Here is a 22,945-nt window from a genome sequence, read left to right as displayed (position 1 = left end):
ATTGAAATCTAATATTCCCTTCCTTCATATCGATGATAGCACCTATGGTCCTTAGGAAAGGTCTACCAAGAATAATAGGGCATGTAGGATTGCAATAAATGTCAAGCACAATGAAATCTACGGGTACATAGTTCCTATTTGCAATAATAAGAACATCATTGATCCTTCCCACGGGTTTCTTGACAGTAGAATCAGCAAGATGCAAATTAAGAGAACACTCTTCAATCTCATTAAAACCTAGAACATCACATAAAGACTTTGGAATCATGGAAACACTAGCACCCAAATCACACAAAGCATTGCATTCATAGTTTCTGATTTTGATTTTGATGGTAGGTTCCCACTCATCATGAAGCTTTCTAGGGATTGAGACTTCCAATTCAAGTTTCTCTTCAAGAGATTTTATCATAGCTTCGACGATATGATCGGTAAAGGCCTTCTTTTGGCTATAAGGCGTGTGGAAAGTTTAATATGGATCATATCAAGGAAATGCATTCAATCAAGGAGCAACAAACATAATTGAATTCCTTGAAATCCAAGGTAGTAATTTCATTACTACTCAAAGTTTTAATATCTTCTACTCCACTTTCAATGCTTTTAGCATCAAGATAGATGGACTACGAATCATTGGGGCACTTTTCAACCAAAGTGGATTCATATCCAGCCCCATAATCATTAGGTTTGACACAAGAAAACAAAGATTCAATGGGAGTTACACCAAGCACTTTAAGATCTTCGTGATTCTCATCACGAGAACACGCCATTTTAAGCCATTCATGTCTAGCACGAATTTGGGCGGTTCTTTCTTGGCTCTCAATCAGAAACACGCATAGCTTTCAAAGTTTCATCCATGTTGATTTTGGGAAGAGCACGTCTAACTTTGAAAGCATAAACATCACTAGACATTCTATCAACGCTCTTAGCCAAATCGTCAATTTTGAGTAGCTTTTCCTCTATGGACGCATTGAAAATCTTTTGAGAGTTGATGAACTCTTTGATATTAGTCTCTAGATCACAGGGTAATCTATTGTAATTTCCATGAGTATTGTTGTAGGAGTTGCCAAAATTATTAGAGGCTTACTAGGAAAAGGCCTAGGAACATAGTTTCCTCTAAAAGCATTGTTGTTGCCAAAGATATTCCTACCAAGAAATTTAACGTCCAAACTAGCGTTGCTACTCTTAATCAAAGATTACAAGGGCATATCATTAGGATCCAAAGGAGCACTTATACTAGCAACCAAATTCAAGCGAGCGTAAAAGATTTGTATAATCATCCAAAGACTCAAGCCATGAGCAGGACAATTTCTAATCATTAATTTCATTCTCTCCCAAGATTGTGCAACATGTTCATGATCAAGTTGCTTAAAATTCATGATATCATTACGGAGAGAGATGATCTTAGCAGGCGGAAAATACTTGGATATATAAGCATCTTTGCACTTATCCCAAGAATCGATACTATTTTTGGGCAACGAAGAAAACCAAGTATTTGCGCGATCTCGCAACGAGAAAGGAAAAAAGCTTCAATTTAACCATATCATTATCCACATCTCTCTTCTTTTGCATATCGCAAAGCTCAATGAAGGTATTGAGATGGGATGCGACATCTTCACTAGGAAGGCCGGAGAATTGATCTTTCATAACAAGATTCAGCAAAGCGGCATTGATTTTGTATGACTCCGCACTAGTGGCGGGAGCAATCGGAGTACTAATAAAATCATTATTATTAGTATTCGAGAAGTCACAAAGTTTGGTGTTTTCATTCATGGTGACTTCAGCAAGCAAGCGAGCACACAAGCGAAAAAAGAGCAAGCGAGAAAAAGGGCGAACGAAAAGGCAAACGAAAAAGGCAAATTGTGAAGTGGGGGAGAGGAAAACGAGAGGCAACTGGCAAACAAAGTAAATGCAAGAGATGAGTTTGCAACACTTACTTGGATGAGTTCTTGACTTGATCCTTCCCGGCAACGGCGCCAGAAATCCTTCTGCTACGTCAACAAAAGTCCTTCCCCGGTAGTCGTGCCAGAGATCCTTCTGTCGTCTCTTGAGCTTGCGTTGGTTTTTCCCTTGAAGAGGAAAGGGTGATGCAGCACAGGAGCAGTAGGTATTTCCCTCAGTTTGAGAACCAAGGTATCAATCGAGTAGGAGAATCTCGTCAAGTCTAGAGTACCTGCACAAAACACAAAAGAGCTTGCACCCAACGCTATAAAGGGGTTGTCAATCCCTTCAAGATTGTTTGCAAAGTGAGATCTGAAGGCGGAAAGTGTAACGAAGTAAAAAATGTAAGGCTGAAAATATGGTGTGGAGTAGACCCTGGGGGCCATAGTGTTCACTAGAGGCTTCTCTCAAAATAGCCAGTATTACGGTGGGTGAACAAATTACTGTCGAGCAATTGATAGAACCACGCAAGTTCATGATGATATCTAAGGCAATGATCATACATATAGGCATCACGTCCGAGACAAGTAGACCGATACTTTCTGCATCTACTACTATTACTCCACACATCGACTGCTATCCAGCATGCATCTAGTGTATTGAGTTCATGACAAACAGAGTAACGCCTTAAGCAAGATGACATGATGTAGAGGGATAATCTCAAACCAATGATGAAAACCCCATCTTTTTACCCTTGATGGCAACAACACGATTCGTTCCTCGCTACCCCTTCTTTCACTGGGTGAGGTTATCGCATGGTATGAACCCAAAACCAAGCACTTCTCCCATTGCAAGAATCATAGATCTAGTTGGCTAGACAAAACTCACAACTCGAAAAGAATTACAAGGATATGAAATCATGCATAAGAGAGATCAGGAGAAAGTCAAATAAGATTCATAGATAATCTGATCATAAATCCACAATTCATTGGATCTCGACAAACACACCGCAAAAGAAGATTACATCGGATAGATCTCCATGAAGATCATGGAGAACTTTGTATTGAAGATCCAAGAGAGAGAAGAAGCCATCTAGTTACTAGCTATGGACCCGTAGGTCTATGGTGAACTACTCACGCATCATCGGACATGTCATGGTGTTGATGAAGAAGCCCTTCGTATCCGAATCCCCCCTCCGGCAGGGCACCAAAACGTGCCCCAGATGGGATCTTGCGGAGACAGAAGCTTGCGGCGGCGGAAAAGTACTTTCGATGATCTCCTGATTTTTTGTGGAATTTTTGGGGATATATAGGCGCAAAACCTAGGGCAAAGGAGGTCCAGGGGCCGACAAGCCTGAGGGCCGCGGCCTCCCCCTGGCCGCGGGGTGGGGACTTGTGGGGGCCCTGGGGACCCCCTGCCTTGGCTCTCAAGTCTCGTGATCTTCTTCCGTTACGGAAAAATTCTTTTCGGGGATTTTATTCCGTTTGGACTCTGTTTCAAATTCTCCTCTAAAAGGGGTCAAAACATGGAAAAAATAGGAACTGGCAGTTGGCACTGAGTTAATAAGTTAGTCCCAAAAAATATATAAAAGGCATACAAAACATCCAAAGTTTGACAAGATAATAGCATGAAACCATCAAAAATTATAGATACGTTGGAGACGTATCAAGCTTCTCTCTAGATGGGAAGGTCCTTACATTGTTGATGAAGTATATCGTTCCGGTGCTATCAAGATCAACAACACGGAAGGTAATTGTCCGAGAGTGGTAAATGGGCAGAGAATCAAGCATTATATTTCAGGTACTCCCATAAATGTTGAAAGCAATATTATCAATACCATAACTCCGGAGGAATACCTAAGGGATATTTATCAGCCTGTTTCAGACTCCGAAAACGAAAAGGTATATGATTCGGTAAGTAAACAGACTCCAAAAATTTTCCAGTAGGATTTTTTATCTGTTTTGGAATATTTAGAAAAATAGAAAAATTGGAAGTAGTCCGGAAAGCGCACGAGGAGGCGACAAGCCTGCCAGGCGCGGGCCCACCCCCTGGTCGCGCCTGGGGGGCTTGTGGCCACCTCGTGTGCTTCCCAGACTCCGTTTTCTTGTGTAGTACTCCTTCTGGTCAGAAAAAAATCATTATATATTCTCCCGTAAGGTCTGACCCTCGTATCACGCGAATTTCCTCTGTTTTCGTTTCAAGCCTGTTTTCTGCCGCAGATTTAGGGCAAGATGTCGTCTCAGGAATCTGTGGGGGAGAACAATCCCCCTCAAGTCTATGGAGAAGTAAATGCTGAGCTAAACAGAATGGAGGTCATGGAGGCCAGGGAAAGGCTACCTAAACAAGCCAAGGGCAAAACTAAGGAGGAGAATCAGGCGTGGGACGAAGCACAATCTGCGTTCAACAAGGAAGAAGTTGAAGAAGTGGATTTCCTCCAACCCTACCTCCACCTACTGTCTCTATCCTTGATTGAACTCTTGAGGTTTTGTGAAACAACTCGTGCTCGCAATATTTATCTCACTCCTGAAGTTGTTTTGCTGGAGAAACATATCACATATCTCCAAGGTATAAATCAAAGATTGACGGCCCTCTTGGAATCAAAGGACAAAGCAACACACCACCATCACCTCCAAAGGAAGACAACTAAGCATGGCTATAGGCAATCCCCTTGGCTTGTGCCAATCTTGGGGGAGTTGCCCCGGTATCGTATCACCATCGCATCATTTGCCTTTACCTTTGTTTAGTTTGTTCCTTTTCAGTTTTCTCTTTCTCTAGTAGAATAAAGTTCTTAGTGTTTTAGTCTTGAGTTTTGCTTTGTGTCACCCCCGATGTATTCGAGTTTGTGAGCCATATAATAAAGAGTGTCTTAGTTGAGGGCTTTGCCTCTTGCCATGATCAAAAGAATGAGAAAAGAACAAAAGCATGAAAGATCATGCAATGAACTTATGGGAAGTGATGGCTTCGCATATAAAAAGAATGATGATTGAAACTTGTTGAGGGTAGACAAACGTAGACCTTGGTCATTGTTGCAATTAATAGGAAGTGATAAAGAAGGATAGGTTCACATATAAATATATCATCTTTGACACCATCTATGATTGTGAACACTCACTAAACTCTTACATGCTTAGAAGTAGATGTTGGACAAGGAAGACAACATAATGAATTGTGTTTGCTTGGTTCCGAACAATGTTATATGACTAGAGATCCCTTAGCATGTGACGATTTCTTCCACCTCATATTAGCCAAAACTTTCGCACTAAGTAGAGATACTACTTGTGCATCCACAAATCTTCAACCCAGTTTTGCCATGAGAGTCCACCATACCTACCTATGGATTGAATAAGATCCCTCAAGTAAGTTGTCATCGGTGCAAGCAATAAAAATTGCTCCCTAATTATGTATGATCTATTAGTGTGTGGAAAATAAACTTTGTACGAACCTGTGATGAGGAAGACATAAAAGCGACGGACTGCATAATAAAGTTCTTTATCACAGGAGGCAATATAAAGTGACGTTCCTCCACACTAAGAGGATGCACATCCAAACCTCAAAAGCGCATGACAACCTCTGCTTCCCTCTACGAAAGTCCTATCTTGTACCTTTACTTTTTTCCCTTGAAAGAGTCATGGTGATCTACACCAATTCCTTATTTCGCCTTTATCTTGGCTAACGTCATATGCTAGGGAAAGATATATATTCATATGCCAACTTGGAAGTAAGTATTCATGAATTATTATTGTTGACATTACCCTTGAGGTAAATGGTTGGGAGGCGAAACTATAAGCCCCTATCTTTTTGTGTGTCCGACTGAAACTTTGATCTCATGAGTACCACGTGAATTGTAGCAATTGTAGAAGACAAAAAGATGATTGATTATGTGGATTTGCTTTACAAGCTCTTATTTGACTATTTCCGATGTTGTGATAAATTGCAATTTCTTCAATGACTAAAGGCTATCGGTTGTTAATTCTCGGTAAGGTTCTTGATCCATGCTTTACCTTGTGAAGGAATTGTCACTTTAGCATAAGAGTTCATATGATGGCATTGTTGTTCTGATCATGATCATGATGCCTCCATGTTCGTATCTTGTTTTGTCGACACCTCTCTCCCTAAACATGTGGGCATATTTATTGAGCTCGTCTTTCGCTTGAGGACAAGAGAGGTCTAAGCTTGGGGGAGTTGATACGCCCATTTTGGATCATGCTTTCATGTTGATATTTATCGCTTCTTGGGGTGTTATTTCACTTCACGGTACAATACTTATGCCTTTTCTTTCTTATTTTGCAAGGTTTACATGAAGAGGGAGAATGCCGGCAGCTCGAATTCTGGCCTGAAAAAGGAGCAAGTTTGAGATGCCTATTCTCCGCAACTCCAAAAGCCGTGAAAATCAACGTGGATTTTTTTCAGATTTATAAAAAATACTAGGCCGAAGAAGTGTCGGAGGGGAGCCACCAGGGGGCCACAAGCCTACTAGGCGCGGCCACCCCCTGGTCGCGCCTAGGGGGCTTGTGGGCTCCCAGCTAGCCCTCTGGCTCCCCCCTTTTGCTACAAGAAGGGTTTTGGTCTGAAAAATCAGGAGGAGGATTTTCGGAGGATTCGCCGCCGCCACGAGGCGGAACTTGAGCATAACCAATCTGGAGCTCCGACAAGACGATCCTGCCGGGGAAACTTCCCTCCCGGAGGGGGAATCGTCTCCATCGTCATCACCAACACTCCTCCCATCGAAGGGGACTCATCACCATCAACATCTTCATCAGCACCATCTCATATCCAAACCCTAGTTCATCTCTTGAAACCAATCTCCGTCTCGCGACTCCGATTGGTACTTGTAAGGTTGCTAGTAGTGTTAATTACTCTTTGTAGTTGATGCTAGTTGGATTACTTGGTGGAAGAGTTTATGTTCAGATCCTTAATGCTACTCATTACCTCTCTGGTCATGAATATGATTATGCTTTGCGAGTAGTTACTTTTGTTCCTGGGGACATGGGATAAGTCTTACTATAAGTAGTCATGTGAATTTGGTATTCGTTCGGTAATTTGATGTGTTGTATGTTGTTTTTCCTCTAGTGGTGTTATATGAACGTCGACTACATAACACTTCACCATTATTTGGGCCTAGAGGAAGGCATTGGGAAGTAGTAAGTAGATGATGGGTTGCTAGAGTGACAAAAGCCTAAACCCTAGTTTATGCGTTGCTTCGTAAGGGGCTGATTTGTATCCACTAGTTTAATGCTATGGGTAGAATTTGTCTTAATTCTTCTTTCGTAGTTGCGGATGCTTGCGAGAGGGTTTAATCATAAGTGCGATGCTTGTCCAAGTAAGGGCAGTACCCAAGCGCTGGTCCACCCACATACCAAACTATCAAAGTAACGAACGCGAATCATATGAACATGATGAAAACTAGCTTGACAGAATTTCCCATGTGTCCTCGGGAGCGTTTTACCTCCTATAAGACTTTGTCCAGGCTTGTCCCTTGCTACAAAAGGGATTGGGCCACTTTGCTGCATCGTTGCTACTTTTGTTACTTGTTGCTTGCTACGAATCATCTCACCACACAACTAGTTGTCACCGATAATTTCAGTGCTTCCAGATATTACCTTGCTGAAAACCACTTGTCAGATCCTTCTGCTCCTCGTTGGGTTCGACACTCTTACTTATCGAAAGGACTATGATAGATCCCCTATACTTGTGGGTCATCAATCTCCTCCTTTATTGGGAGACGCTGGCGGCATGACGGCAACGAGAGACCTCCAATTCGGGCATACCGAACGTACTGTAGGGGCGACGTCGGTTCGTCCTTGATGCGGCAGAGGCGTTGGGGTGATGCGGCCTCCGATGTGGAAGTCATGATTGCGTGCGGGGACAAATATGTCTCAAACGTATCAATAATTTATGAAGTATTCATGCCATATTTACCCAAGTTCTATATGTTTTTGGTGCACTTTTATATGATTTTTATGGACGAACCTAATAACTTAGTGCCGAGTGTCATTTCCTGTTTTTCGATTTTTTTTTGTTTTGTAGAAAATCCATACCAAATGAAGTCCCAAGGTGATGAAACTGTTTGGTGATTTTTTTGGAACATAAGAGACCCTCGAAGCTTCAAGTAAGGACCATACGAAGTCGAGGGGACCGACGAGCTCACCCCTCGCGTCTTGGGGGTAAGACGTGCCATGCGAGCTCGTCGCTCCCTCGTGGCCCCCTTGACTTGAAATTGACGCCAAAAATTCTTATAAATAGCGAAAACCCTAGAAATAAACCTAGAACTTCCGTTGTGCTGCCACAAGCCTCTGTTCCAAAGCGATCTCATCCAGAGCCTTTTTCGACACCCTGCCGGAGGAGAAAATCATCACCGGAGGCCATCTTCATCATCCCGACGGCCTCCATAGTGAGGAGGGATTAATTCACCCTTGAGGCTGAGGTTATGTACCAGTAGGTATGTGTTTGATCTCTCCATCTCTCTCTCTCTCTCTCTCTCTCTCTCTCTCTCTCTCTCTCCTGTTCTTTATTTGGCACGATCTTTATGTACCACGAGCTTTGGTAATATAGTTGGATCATATGGTGTTTTTCCCTATCTATCTTGATGTGATGAATTGAGTGTTTTCCTTTGAGGTTTTGTTATGTTGGATTAGATATTTTGGAGTTGAGAACACTTGATGTATGTATTGCATGCGGATACCCATGGTGACAATGGGGGTATTCTATTGAATCACTTGATGTATGTTTTGATAATCAACTTCTGGATTCCCGAGGTGACAATGGGGTAATGTAGGCACATAGGTTGATACATGTTTGCATCCTACTTTCTTCGATAGAAACTTTGTGGCACTCTTTGAATTTGTTTGTGTTGGATTGAATATTATGAATATGAAATTGTTTGATGCATGTCGAATAATCAACTCACAAATACTTGTGGTGACATTTCACTATCTAGGTGACATTACATTTGGTTGATGTGTATCATATGGTGCTATTTTAGTACGAACTCTAGAGCTGTTTGTGATACTTATAGGGATGGCTCAATAGTTTGATCGGAAAGAATAACTTTGAGGTGGTTGCTACCAACATCAGTTTCATTATGTTCTCTATTATTGATAAAAACTTTGGGGCGATTCTTTGTTGGACATTGATGGATGGTTATATGATTCCATTATGTTAGCATCGTTGAGAGATTTCACTAGTGGAAGTATAAACCCTAGGCCTAATTTCCAAGCATTGATAAATCGTTGTCTTCACTGTTTAATACTTGTTACCTTGCTATTTTTACAATTTCAGATTACTAAAACATGTATCTACTATCCATACTTATTCGTATCACCATCTCTTCGTTGAACAATTACACCTATGAAATTTACCATTGTATTGGGTTTGTTGGGGACACATGAGATTGCTCGTATTTGATTGGATGGTTGTTTGAGAGAGACCATCTTCATACTACACCTCCCATGGATTGATAATCCTTAGGTCATCCACTTGAGAGAAATTTGTTGCTATCCTACAAAACTCTGCACTTGAAGGCCCAATAGAGTCTATAAGATATAGTTGCATAGCAGATATAAGGGACGCGTGCTCGTCCTTCACCTGTAGGAGTGGGGATGCCGGCTCCCGCTTCATGCAAACGTGCGTCGGGGACGCTGGCTCCTCCTTCTTGTGCGCTGATGATGTTGGATCCAGGCCCATCTGATGAAGCAAGCTCTCCGTCATGATCTCCATCTGATGGATGAATTCTTTGTTCGCCAGAGCTGCCTCCGCGAGGAGACGGGGCCATTGCTGCGTCTTCTTGTCATCCTCATTGTTGAAGGAGATGACAGTATCTTCCTTGCCGGAGGAGCCCGCCGCTGTGGCCGCTGATGGGCCCAGAGACTGAGGTTGGCGGCGTCAGGATCCACCTGGGAGGAACTTCTACCGTCTCTGCCTGCTGTTGCAGAGAACTAGGACTAATGGAGGGAGTTGGTTTCTCGGGGCGTGGCATCCGAATTGAAGTTGCGACGCGCGAGAGGTCACGTCCTTCAGTGCCGACCTCCCGGCCAATCAAATCGAGGGAATCATTGTCGCTATTGCAGGCTCCGGGCCAGCACGAATGCGGCGCGCACATGGTGCAGGCGTTCGATGGAAAGCGCGGGAGAGGTGGGTGGAATTTTTGGGTGGACCAGGCGAGTCAGAAGCGGGCGTTGAAGCCTACAACACCCCCACTTTGTCTCCGGTTTACGGAAAAGACTATGTATGGATCGCTCGACGGACCGGTACTGTCCCGCATCGAATGGCTTGCAGGATCCGGACCGCGTGGTCCGAACATATGCGGACAGATTGAAGGTCCATGTTGAAGATGGCCCATGTATGCTAGTTGGATGGAGCATGCAATTAAGGAAGAGAAAAATAATAATCGATTAGATGGCACATGTGAATGTTGAGATAAATATAATATTTAGGACCATATATATATATATATATATATATATATATATATATATATATATATATATATATATATATATATATATATATATATAACATAGGTCATTGTACTGAAAAGAGCTTTTTCATTGATGGTGTTTGTTTTCAAGAGACCAGACTTTTTTTAATCTCAGAGACTAAGGAAAAAGTCTCTTCACTAGAGTATATTTTAGTCCCTTAAGAAAAGTCTTTTCTGTTTGTTTATTTTTGTAGTCTAGTTCCGGTAAACAAACAGAGCCTATATATTTGAACTATAAGTTGGCGAAAATATAAGGGAAAAGATTACATCCCACCGGCTGATCCGGTTGATCCATCCGCCGCCTGCTCGTCCGTTAGATCTCGCCTCGATCACGAACCATTTCTCGAAACTGGCTCGTTGTTTCAGAAACTGGAGCGTTGTTTCAGGAACGGGGGGCTGAAGCTGGAGTATTCCAGGTTCCTCGTCCTGGCTCCTCTGCTACCGGGGACGAGCCTGCCGGAGTCCGGCGAACCGCCGCCGCCGTCCGTCCTCGCCAGCTCGCCGGATCCCCACCTCGCCGACGAGATCCAGCCCCTCGCCGGATCCCCACCTCGCCGGATCGCCGGATCCCCACCTCGCGCGGCGAACGAGGAGGTGTGTGGCGCAGACGTCGGCGAGCTCCCGTACATTTCTTGTTTCTGAAACTCGACCGTTGTTTTAGGAATTAACGGATCCAAAGTATATTTCTTGCAACAAAGCGAAAGTTTCCGCAACTCGAGCGTCGTTTCAGGAAATAACTACTGACCATGCGGCGAGGATGTGAGACGTTAGATCGGTCCGACGGCTAACTAGGTGACGGATAATTTTAAAAAAATCATCCGACGAAACGCCTAGCGTTTCCCAAAATATAATGTTAAAATGCACGCGTGTCTTGTACGTCCGGACAGGGTAGTACCTGCAAATCGACAAAAGAAACTCCGAATCTGTAGCTTGGTAGTACCTGCAAATCGACAAAAGAAACTCCGAATCTGTAGCTTGCACATCAGAGGAGTACATCATTGCCCCCATTTCTCTACATGTCACTGTCTGTAACTTATAATGTTGGCCAGTCATTACCATGTCAAACTTCACAAATCTACAAGAAACCAGCAGTTTGTCCGTTTCCGAAGACTGCGAGATATCATCCTATGCTCTGCCATGCCCGGACAGATAAACATGCACCACTACTGTTGCAAGAAATACCCAAGCAACAAATTCTTGTAAGCTCAAAATTGCACGAAAAATGCGGTGGTAATTAATTGGAAGTAGGAAAGACACTACTACGAGCTAGGCATAAAGAGGATCCATAGGCTCTGATTACACCATGATCCTTGGTTCATTGTTTCGGACATGGGACGTCCCTTCAGCTTTGCTGCTACAAATCTCAAACAGATCAGCCGGTCGAAAGAAAGTAGGAGCAGCTAATGTATATAGGACCTCCTTTTACGAAAATGAAATGCATATGTACCAGCTCTCCATTGATCCGGTATAAAGGCTAAATACATTTCTTATTGAGACGCTTATATCAGAATAAACAACTCAAAATGCTGAAACTTTTAAGCTCCACGGAACCTCACGGCATCGTTAGAGTCCTCAACAATTGATGCCATTAAGGTTGTTCGCAGACGCAGCTGATTGGCAGATTAAGGCCCAAATGTTAGTTTATATGACTGTAGTGGCAACTCACAACTAACAAATATTATTACTTTCTGGAAAGGGAGAAAAAGTAGTAACAGATACGTATGACCAGTCTAGTTGCAACGTTTATCTCCTCACAGCTAGTATTAGAAATCCATAAATTAATAAAATGATAGCAGCATCTCTGCTTGCACGGATGTACATTCTCTTTACGCAAACAATTATTAGAATCCAAGTCCATGCATGTGACACATCACTGGCCAGGAACCACCAGCTACAGTGCCTTTCTCCTTTGAGAAAGAACAGAACACTCCCGTCGCGTTAGCCCGGTGAGAAAAGTGAAAGCGTCGACCGCGTGAACTACGCGGAAGAAAATGCCGTCGAGACCGACGGTAGGTAGTGCTCCCATCGATCAGCACCTGCATGCCTCCCAATGCCAATCCTCCTGAAGCTCCCCATCATCAAACGCAACCACATGACGGGCTTGTACATGCATGGATGATCGATCGCTTCAGCGTCGATCTATGATCACACGGCTGATCTCCCCCTACGTACCCTAGCTAGGTTCGTCACTGTTAGCCAACCTCCGAGCTAGCTAGAGCTGCATGATGGCTCGGGGGAACGGCCTCGCCCCGTGCGCGCGCCAAGGCCGCTGTCTGCTGTCTGCCCGGTCGCGGATCGACAGGCTAGATGCAGGCTACTCCGGAGGCACGCCGGGCCGCTACGTAGAATTTGTCGAAAAGCAAGCACAATCATTGTCCGTGACATCAGGATAAGCGTCTGGTGATTGAGTGTCGTGCCGTGTGCGCGCGCTGTGCTGCCTCGACGTGCCATACATCCTCTCTCAGGTGTCTGGACTCCGGACTCCGGACTCCGGATCATGGAGCCAATTACCTCCGCGATCCTTTTCCAGCTATAAATCCGCGGCTCGTCTCTCTTTCTTCCCTTCACAAGACCCCCCGGCGTCTTCTCTTTCTGCCCTCCATTTCGACTGTACTCCATCATTTCCCTCTGTCCTCTGGCTCGGCTACGTACAACAAGCAAAGCAGGCAGCATGTATCCAGCTGAGGTCACAAGTGTTCTTCTTCTCCCTGCAGCATACTTGCCACCTGCAAGCGCAACTTCTTTCGGATTCGGACACCAGTATTCGTACCAGATAGCCGAAGACGATCATCTCCTGTTCCAGTGCAGCGGCAGTGGTCTAATGCAGCTGCCCTACGCCGGCGAGCCGTTTCCCGATCACCCTCCGGCGGTGCCGCCGCTCCGCAACGGGTCGAGCTCCGACGAGCCAGCGGCCCACGCCGTGGACCGGCAGCACGCGGAGGAGAAAAGGAAGAGGCGGATGGTGTCCAACAGGGAGTCGGCGCGGCGGTCGCGCGTGCGGAAGCAGAAGCAGCTCGGCCAGCTGTCGGCGCAGGTCGTCCACCTCAGGGACGCCAACCGCGACCTGCTCGACCAGCTCAACCGCGCCATCGTGGACTGCGACCGCGTCGTGCGCGATAACTCCCGGCTCAGGGACGAGCGGGCGGAGCTGCAGCGGAGGCTCCGGGAGCTCCCCGTGGTCGATGCCGCCGGTGTGGAGGGCGTCGCCGTTGATGACGACAACGAGTCTAGGATGGTTGCAATTGCATCCAGCTAGAGGAAAAGTAACATTTCTGTCTCCGAAGATGTATGAGTAGACTACCTTCGAAGTAAAAAAAATCGTACTTCAATTTTCTTTCTGTTCGTCGAATCTTTGCTCCATGTACCGATTTTTTTCTGATAGTATACGTCTCGTTGATATCATAAAGATCACAGTACAACCTACTAAAGACCGACATGACAAAAATAAAGAATAGCATGACATATATGAGTTTGACATCAACACCCGTCACCTTCCTACGGCACCACCACAACAGCCACCGAAGAAAAGAATGACGGATCACGTCCTCACATGAGCTTCACGCGGCTCCATCACTGATATGCAGCTTTACGGACCTCCAAGGTGGCTCATCAAAGGTGAAGTCATTGTCGTTGAACGAAACTGACCGGGGCAATACTCCGGACACGCCATCGAACTTCAGATCTCACACCCCACCACAACTAAGACGCCGCAGTAGGAGACCATATCTGCCATCCACGAACCACGAACTCATCATATGTTTCGTTTTCCAGATGTCGTCGATGAAGACCACAATCAGCATGTGCTGCTGGAATATCTTCCAAGCTCCACGCTGAAGGTGAAGCAAACACCGTCACAACAGCGAAGCCCGAGGACACAGGTCCGCCACGAGGATACCGTCGCTGCCACGCCATCCTTGCTTGGACAGACTGATTTTCAAATCCATCTCTAATCATAGGACTGATGGCCTCGTCACGGAAGGATCCAGAAATTTCTTATTTAGCGCCGCCATCGTCGCCGCCGAAGCAAGACGATGAACATCCTAAAAACTAGACTACGAAGACTAAGAACGATCCACACGCGTGGATCCGACGACTCCCCTCACCACCGACGATCGAGGTCGCCAGCGGAGGGGAGCCGCCAAAGGACAACGTTGGAAGATTGTCCACTCCTGGCGACGGCTAGGGTTCCAGGTGCCAGGAAACGAGAGGAAAACCCATGGAAGCTAATTTCATGCACCGATTAATATAGTTGATCTCTACTCTAAAGGAGAGAAGTCTGCGGGTGGTACGTCATTCGTTTGTCACCTCTTCCCCCTTCGCTCCCTCCCGCATACATGTACGTGGCCTAGAAAATCATCTCGCGTGATCCTCTCAATAACTGCAAAATATCTTTCCTCTATTTTCGCTTTCCTTCCCCAAAGACCGTGGTCCCTTCACCCTTCCTCCCTTCCGTAGCTCCCTTAGATTTTCTTCCACCACACCTCTCCTCTTCCAGCCGGCCTTTACCTAGGGTCCTTAGCTTCGTGCTCCTAGGAATTAGAGACGGCGACACCGAGGGTGGTCATGTCGAGGGGCTGCACTTGGTAGAAGTTGGATATTCTCACAACAACAAACCCTAGTTCTCTCTTTCACACGCCGATGGTCGGTGGACATTAGTGAGAGGTAGGTACAAGGCGCGCCGGCCCTGGTGTATGGAGGACGGGGCGACCGCCTAGGGTCCAGCTCTGGTACGGGGCTCATGATCTGTGATGCATGTATATGTAGCCCAGTAAAAACAAAAAAAGAAGAAGGAAGGAGCAGCGTGAATGCGTGATGGGCTTGGTGGCTGATGGCTAGCGGGAAAGGGTGAAGTGTTGCATAGTTGGTAAGTGTTGCAATGTTTGTGGCACACATTTATCCATTCAACCATAGGGATCGCTAGTGTCAAAGAATAGAAAAAATCCATCCCGATCGCTACCTCATCGTCATCCTGTGTTTGTCGCTCGAGAATCAACCGTGGCTTCAGTTTTTTGCCGGTTGCCGTCGCTCAGCCCCTGCTGCCTGCCGGCCCTGGCTTCACTCCTGATTCTTGCTGCCGAGCATTGTGTCGTCGTTTGACTTGTCTTGATCTTGCCGACCGGGCGTCCGCGAGACTAGGAGTTCATCGATCATTGTCCTCGCAATCTTTCAAAGATACGCAGTGATTTATTAGTGAGCAATTTCGGTGTACATGGTATAGAATTGTTAAGGTGTTTAAAATTGTATGTACTATTTTTCTTCATTATGTATGCATGGTTGACAAATCACTCTTAATATTTTGCAAATGAAGTTAGACATATACTTAGATGCTTATATAATGTAGAGAAACATAGATATACATATAGTATTGGGCTTATAGCTCCTGCGCGACACATTTTATGGGAATTTGAAGAAATGCCACGTGGTTCGAGAAAATGGTTGTCTTGCGACACATTTGAGCCCGGAAATAGACCAAGCACAACATGGCCCTTAAGCTCAACTGATGCCCTCGTTAGCTGTTAGGGGTTGGACCCACCACTCATCCGCGTAAGCGTGGGACCCACCATTTGTCCACGCACACGCGGGACCCACCTCTTCGCAGCTAGAAGAGACGAGCACCAGCGCGGGCCCGTGTCCATCCGCCCGCCGCCGCCCATTGCTTGCCCTTTCCCCAATCTTTCTCTTCTCCGGCGACCTATCGCAAATGTCTTCTTCCTCCGTCACGCACTCAAAGTGGCCACAATATGGTCTAGTGCCGCTCACAAGGTGCACTTATTGCCCACGCCCAGAGCCTCTTAAACGGTGGGTCAGTAAGACCGATGACAATGGCAATCTTGGGCGCGAATTTGTGAAATGCTTGAGCAAAACAATGGCAGGAAGGGATGGCAAGGTTAGATCTTGGTTCTTAGCCCGTCTTTCGCTGTCGTTTGCTATGATTTTTTCATTTTTCTCGTGAATTTGGGATTTAGGGTTCATGTTGTTGTTTCCAAATCCTGAAGAAATGTAATCATTTCGAGTGGATGGATGATTATATTGAGAGGATTAAGTTTGAAGGCCACATTGATTCGAGTCGGGCCACAACCTGGGAGCTCAATTTGGGCAGAGTGCCGCCAATTACTATGGAGTATCTGGGGAGCTCGGATAGAGCGGCGGGCAGAGTCGTGCCAATGGCAAGGTATGCGCGTGATGCTGAAGTGCACATGGAGTTCGAACGGAACGAGGAACTAAAGAAGATCAAGAAACATCTAGTGCAGATGATCGATTTGCAGAAGCAAGCAAATATCATGGGAGGGGGTTCTATTGTTGTATCATTGCTCCATTTTTATTTTACTTGTTGTTCAGTCGTCATTAGAATGGCCATTTAAGCCTGTTAGGGCAGAGGACGCGATCTGTGCGCCAAGCTAAGTTCATGTATCTGAAACGCCCATCTGAAATGAAGCAACAATTTGGAAAATTATTCGGACAACTATTCAGGGCTCATGCCCCTGTTTTCATTCTTCAGTTAACACATTGCACACCCAAATTCAGTTTGTAGTAAAAAAAAAATGTGGGCTGCCGAATAGATGTTGGACCTTGAGAAATTGGGCAAATAAATACCAGGCCCAAAAAGAAACCAGCCCCCTCCCCTCACCCCACCGGCCCTTCTTTACTTTTGGCCAATTTTTTGTTCGTGGAACAATGTCAATAAAAATGCGGCAAAATGGAAAGAGCTAGCACATGTTTTACTTGGGCCCATTTTACTTGTGTTAGTTCATAGGAAATTTAGGCTTCTTTTAACATTTACAAAATGAATTTTGTTATTATTTTTTGTTTAGGGAATAATGTAAATCAAAATGTTCAAGTAATAATGTAAACCAAAATGTGGCAAAATGCAAAGAGCCAGCAGATGTTTTACTTGTCTTAACTAAAACAGAAACTTTTCTTCTTTTAAACTTTGAAAAATAATACTTCTGTTAAGTATTGACAAGTTTCATGGAAATATTCGTTACTTATGTTCATGCAAAGAACTAAGTGGTGTTTCTTGCATGACTCATAAATACATTATGTACTTGTAGATAAGAAAAAGCATACTATTACTTAAACAAAACATGCATATAGTAGCAACTTGGAACATAACATAACATCACCCTTACAACTTGGAACTTCCCAAGCCACCCCTTACAACTCATGATAACGGGCAACAGACACAGTCTTACAACTTTAATAGACAAAACACACCCTTACAACTAAACTCATTACTACTAATAATAAAAAACTAAATAGATAGATGATAAACCATAGCTTGCACGGGCTCCTAGCTTGGAGAACATCAACCATGTGGGGGGAGGGGGTGGGGCGGCATGGACACGTCTTCACTCCTCATTGTCCTCGGTCGCGAAGTGGTAGCGGAGAGCATGCGTGTTGTCCTTGGTGGGGAAGGTGTAGTCTAGGTTGGTGAAGATGTTGTAGGCCGAGAACGCGATGAACTCGCACCCACAGAAGAAGGCTTGGCCGAGGAGATGGTAGGCATCGAACGAGTTGGTGAACTGGACGATGAGGCTCGTTCCTCCCATGCGAGCCTCCGTGATGGTGAACGAGAGTGGAGAGACGGGAGGCAAGTGATGGTACCCGGCCTTAATGAAGATGGCGGCAAACTCCCGCGCACCCCCCACCTTGACATTGCCCACACACGGAGCTCATTCTCCACCATGACCCTGACGGGGTACTGCCTCTCCGGCACGATGGTTGGCGGGAGGAAGATTGGCCCGGTGTACTACATGGTACCGAGGCGGGTGGGGCGGGGCTGGCTTGGATGGATTGAGAGGGGAGAGAGGTACTGCGATTGTGGAGTTTGCGGCGGATTGGGAGGGAGAGAGAGGTGCGTTGGTTGAGGTAGAAGAGGTTGGGTTAAATAGAAACCACACACGCGTAGGTTGCCCTTCATCGTGGTGGGAAACATGGCAAAATCGGCGCCTTAATGAGCCCATTGAGTAACGTAGACGCACACCATTTGAGGCCCCCGCCGTCTCCCAGTCTGAGTGTGTCGCCGAAAATAGGAGCACGCTGGTCGCTGACCATTGGCCTACACACGTTACTGGCACGGATGCGATGTCTCCAGGGGAGTAATGGCACGTAAGCGACGCTTTGCTGCGAGGGTGGGCGGAGCAGGGCTATGTCGAGGGGGTAGTGATGACCCACAAGTGTAGGGGATCTATCGTAGTCCTTTCGATAAGTGAGAGTGTCGAACCCAACGAGGAGCAGAAGGATCTGACAAGTGGTTTTCAACAAGGTATTCTCTGCAAGCACTGAAATTATCGGTAATAGAAAGTTGTGTGATAAGATGATTCGTGGCAAGTAGCAGGTAACAATAGTAACAAAGGTGCAGCAAAGTGGCCCAATTCCTTTTTTAGCAAGGGACAAGCCTTGACAAACTCTTATAGGAGGTAAAGCGCTCCCGAGGACACATGGGAATTTCTGTCAAGCTAGTTTTCATCATGTTCATATGATTCGCGTTCGCTACTTTGATAGTTTGATGTGTGGGTGGACCGGTGCTTGGGTGCTGCCCTTACTTGGACAAACATCCCACTTATGATTAACCCCTCTCGCAAGCATCCGCAACTACGAAAGAAGAATTAAGACAAAGTCTAACCATAGCATTAAACTAGTGGATCCAAATCAGCCCCTTACGAAGCAACACATAAACTAGGGTTTAAGCTTCTGTCACTCTATCAACCCATCATCTACTTACTACTTCCCAATGCCTTTCTCTAGGCCCAAATAATGGTGAAGTGTTATGTAGTCGACGTTCACATAACACCACTAGAGGAGAAACAACATACAACGCATCAAAATATCGAACGAATACCAAACTCACATGACTACTTATAGCATGACTTATCCCATGTACTCAGGAACAAAAGTGACTACTCACAAAGCATAACTATATTCATGACTAGAGAGGTATTGAATAGCATCAAGGATCTGAACATATAATCTTCCATCGAGTAATCCAACTAGCATCAACTACAAAGAGTAATTAACACTACTAGCAACCTGATGCGTCTCAAACGTATCTATAATTTTTGATGGTTTCATGCTGTTATCTTGTCATCTTTGGATGTTTTATGTACCTTTTATATCTTTTTTGGGACTAACTTATTAATCCAGTGCCAAGTGCCAGTTCCTGTTTTTCTGTGTTTTTGGCTCTTTTCAGATCTGATTTTGGAACGGAGTCCAAACGGAATAAAATCCCCGAAATGATTTTTTCCCGAACGGGAGAAGATCAGGGGGCCTGTGGGCCAAGCCAGGAGGGCTCCAGGGAGCCCACAAGCCCCCACTCCGCCACCAGGGGGGAGGCGGTGGTGGCAGGGCTTGTGGCCTCCCTGGGCGCCCCTGACCTAGATCTTTGGCCTATATATTCCCTAAAATACAGCAAAAAATCAGGGGATCCATGAAAATACTTTTCCGCCGCCGCAAGCTTCCGTTTCCGCGAGATCTCATCTGGAGACCCTTCCCGGCGCCCTGCCTGAGGGGACTTTGGAGTTGCAGGGCTTCTTCATCATCATCATCGCCCCTCCAATGACTCGTGAGTAGTTCACTTCAGATCTACGGGAACGTAATTAGTAGCTAGATGGCTTCTTCTCTCTCTTGGATATTCAATACAAAGTTCTCCATGATCTTCATGGAGATCTATCCGATGTAATCTTCTTTGGCGGTGTGTTTGTCGAGATCCGATGAATTGTGGATTTGTGATCAGATTATCTATGATATATATTTGAGTCTTTGCTGATTTCTTTTATGCATGATTGGATATCCTTGTAAGTCTCTCCGAGTCTTGGGTTTTGTTTGGCTAACTAGGTCTATGATTCTTGCAATGGGAGAAGTGCTTGGTTTTGGGTTCTACCATGTGGTGACCTTTCCCAGTGACAGTAGGGGCAGCAAGGCACACATTAAGTAGTTGCCATCAAGGGTAACAAGATGGGCTCTGTCGTTGATATGAGATTGTCCATCCACATCATGCCATCTTGCTTAAGGCGTTACTCTGTTCCTCTGGACTTAATACACTAGATGCATGCTGGATAGTGGTCGACGTATGGAGTAATAGTAGTAGATGCAGACAGTATCGGTCTACTTTTTTTGGACGTGATGCCTATAGATATAATCATTGCCATAGATATCGTCATGACTTTGCATGGTTCTATCAATTGCTCGACAGTAATTTGTTCACCCACCGTCTACCTGCTTTCATGAGAGAAGCCACTAGTAAACACTACGGCCCCCGGGTCTATTCACATCTATCGTTTATACCTCCACTTTTACTTTGCTTTGTTACTTTGTTGCTTTCAGTTCTCACTTGGCGAACAATCTATAAGGGATTGACAACCCCTTCATAGCGTTGGGAGCAAGCTTTTGTGTTTGTGCAGGATCTTGTGATACTCCTCCACTGGATTGATACCTTGGTTCTCAAACTGAGGGAAATACTTACCACCGCTGTGCTACATCACCCTTTCCGCTTCGAGGAAACACCAACGCAAGGCTCCAAGGCCACGGGGGAAATCCTTTGCATATTTGCCTAGGAAGTCCCTTAAGGCGTAGCCGTAGCAGAAGGATTCCTGGTGCCGTCGACACGACTATTCCTGGCGCCGTTACCAGGGAAGCACAACTGACATCAGAAGTATTTCTGGCGCCGTTGCCGGGGAAGGAGAGATCTATCCAAGTAGGTCTCACAAACTCATCTCTTGCATTTACTTTTTTGCCAGTTGCCTCTCGTTTTCCTCTCACCCACTTCACATTTGCCGTTTTCATTTGCCTTTTTCGTTCGCCTTTTTTTCTCGCTTGCTTTATGTTCGCTTGTGTGCCAAGTGCCTTCAATATGCTTGCATCTTCGCTTGCTGAAAATCTAGTGATATGGATCCTCGTCCACTAGCTAATCTCTTTAAGAGACCCGGTTATGTGGAACGAATTGCTAGTGAATTGAGTGCACTTGACTATCTTTATGGAGTTTTGCTTGAGTGGCGTGAATCTAAAAATTGTGAGGAAGAAATTTATGAAGTGATTCACGAGGGCTCCTTGGATGAAAAGCATGATTGCAATGGTTTCACTATAAATTCTATTAGTGACAATCTCGCTAAAAACATGCAAAACCCTAAGCTTGGGGATGCTAGTTTTGCTATGTCCACTACTTGTTGCAATAATCATGATTGGGGTGATGATCTTTCTTATGATCTTGAAAATTTGTTCAAACCTCATGATGAATATGATATTTGTAACAATATTGAAAGTGGGATTGGAGAAGTCATGACTTTAGTTGATGATAATCCCACTATTTTTGAAGAGCACCAACTTTGCATGCATGTGGATCATGAAAAGAATATCCTATGGGATAGATATATTGTTGAATTTGAATATGATCCCACATGTAATTGCTATGAGAGAGGAAAATATTGTGGTAGAAACCTTCATGTTACCAAATCACCTCTCGTGATGTTGAGATTGGTCTTGTCTTTTTCTTCTTCCTTGCATTTGGTAACTATTGGTTGTCTTGCCAATTTGTTTTCCTATAAAATGCCTATGCATCGGAAGTATGTTAGACTTAGATGTGATTTTCACATGCTTTAGGATGCTCTCGTTATGCTTCAATTCTTGTCTTTTGTGAGAGCATCATTGAATGCATAGCTAAGGGCGTTAAAACAAAGCGCTTGTTGGGAGGCAACCCAACGAATCTATCCTTTTTCTTTCTGTTTTGTGTTTTCCACACTTTCATAATTCTGTAATGATTGTGTTTTTTGTGTTTCTTTTTGCGTTTGTGCCAAGCAAAACTGTTATGATTAGTCTTGAGGATGATCGTTTGGTCATGCTGGAAAAGACAGAAACTTTATGCTCACAAAAAGAATTTTCATTTTTTTTCTGTAAGAGCTTTTGAGTTTATTCTTTTTTCTGCTGATTTCTACGAAAATTATTCAGACTGTCGTAATTTTTCAGAATTTGTGAAGTACCAGAAGTATACAAAATATACAGATTTCTACAGACTGGTCTGCTGTTAACAGATTCTGTTTTTGTTGTGTTGGTTGCTTATTTTGATGAAACTATGGATAGTATCGGGGGGTATTAGCCTTCGAAGATTGAAAATACAGTAACCCAACATCAGCACAAGTAGAATTTAAGTTTTCTACAGTATCTAAGGAAGTGGTGGTTTGCTTTCTCATACTAATGTTATCACGAGTTTCTGTTTAAGTTTCGTGTTGTGAAGTTTTCATGTTTTGGGTGAAGTTATTATGGACAAAGAGATAAAGAGTGGCAAGATCTCAAGCTTGGGGATGCCCAAGGCACCCCAAGAGATTCAAGGATGCCTTAAAATCCTAAGCTTGGGGATGCCCCGGGAAGGCATCCCCTCTCTTGTCTTCAATCCATCGGTAACGTTACTTGGGGCTATATTTTTATTCACCACATGTTATGTGTTTTTGCTTGGAGTGTCTTGTATCGTAGGAGTCTTTTATTTTTGTTGTGTCACAACTATCCTTGCTGCACACCTAGAGAGAGAGACATGCACTCATCGTGATTTTGTCGAGCTTCACTTATATCTTTTGGTAGACAATTCAGATCACATGTCCTTTACTT

The 22,945-nt window shown here is 44.7% G+C and overlaps 1 protein-coding gene across 1 annotated transcript; it reads left to right on the top strand.

The window, feature by feature from the left end:
- Positions 1–12,871: 12,871 nt before the first annotated feature.
- On the top strand, positions 12,872–13,643 carry LOC123413062 (basic leucine zipper 43-like). The gene has a single exon (XM_045106009.1). It carries the CDS (start codon positions 13,023–13,025, stop codon positions 13,605–13,607), a length of 585 nt encoding a protein of 194 aa, XP_044961944.1. The 5' UTR covers positions 12,872–13,022; the 3' UTR covers positions 13,608–13,643.
- Positions 13,644–22,945: the final 9,302 nt, after the last annotated feature.

This window comes from Hordeum vulgare, chromosome 7H, assembly GCF_904849725.1.
Source record: "Hordeum vulgare subsp. vulgare chromosome 7H, MorexV3_pseudomolecules_assembly, whole genome shotgun sequence".
Lineage (NCBI taxonomy): Eukaryota > Viridiplantae > Streptophyta > Magnoliopsida > Poales > Poaceae > Hordeum > Hordeum vulgare.
This window is presented reverse-complemented; position numbering and strand designations above follow the sequence as displayed.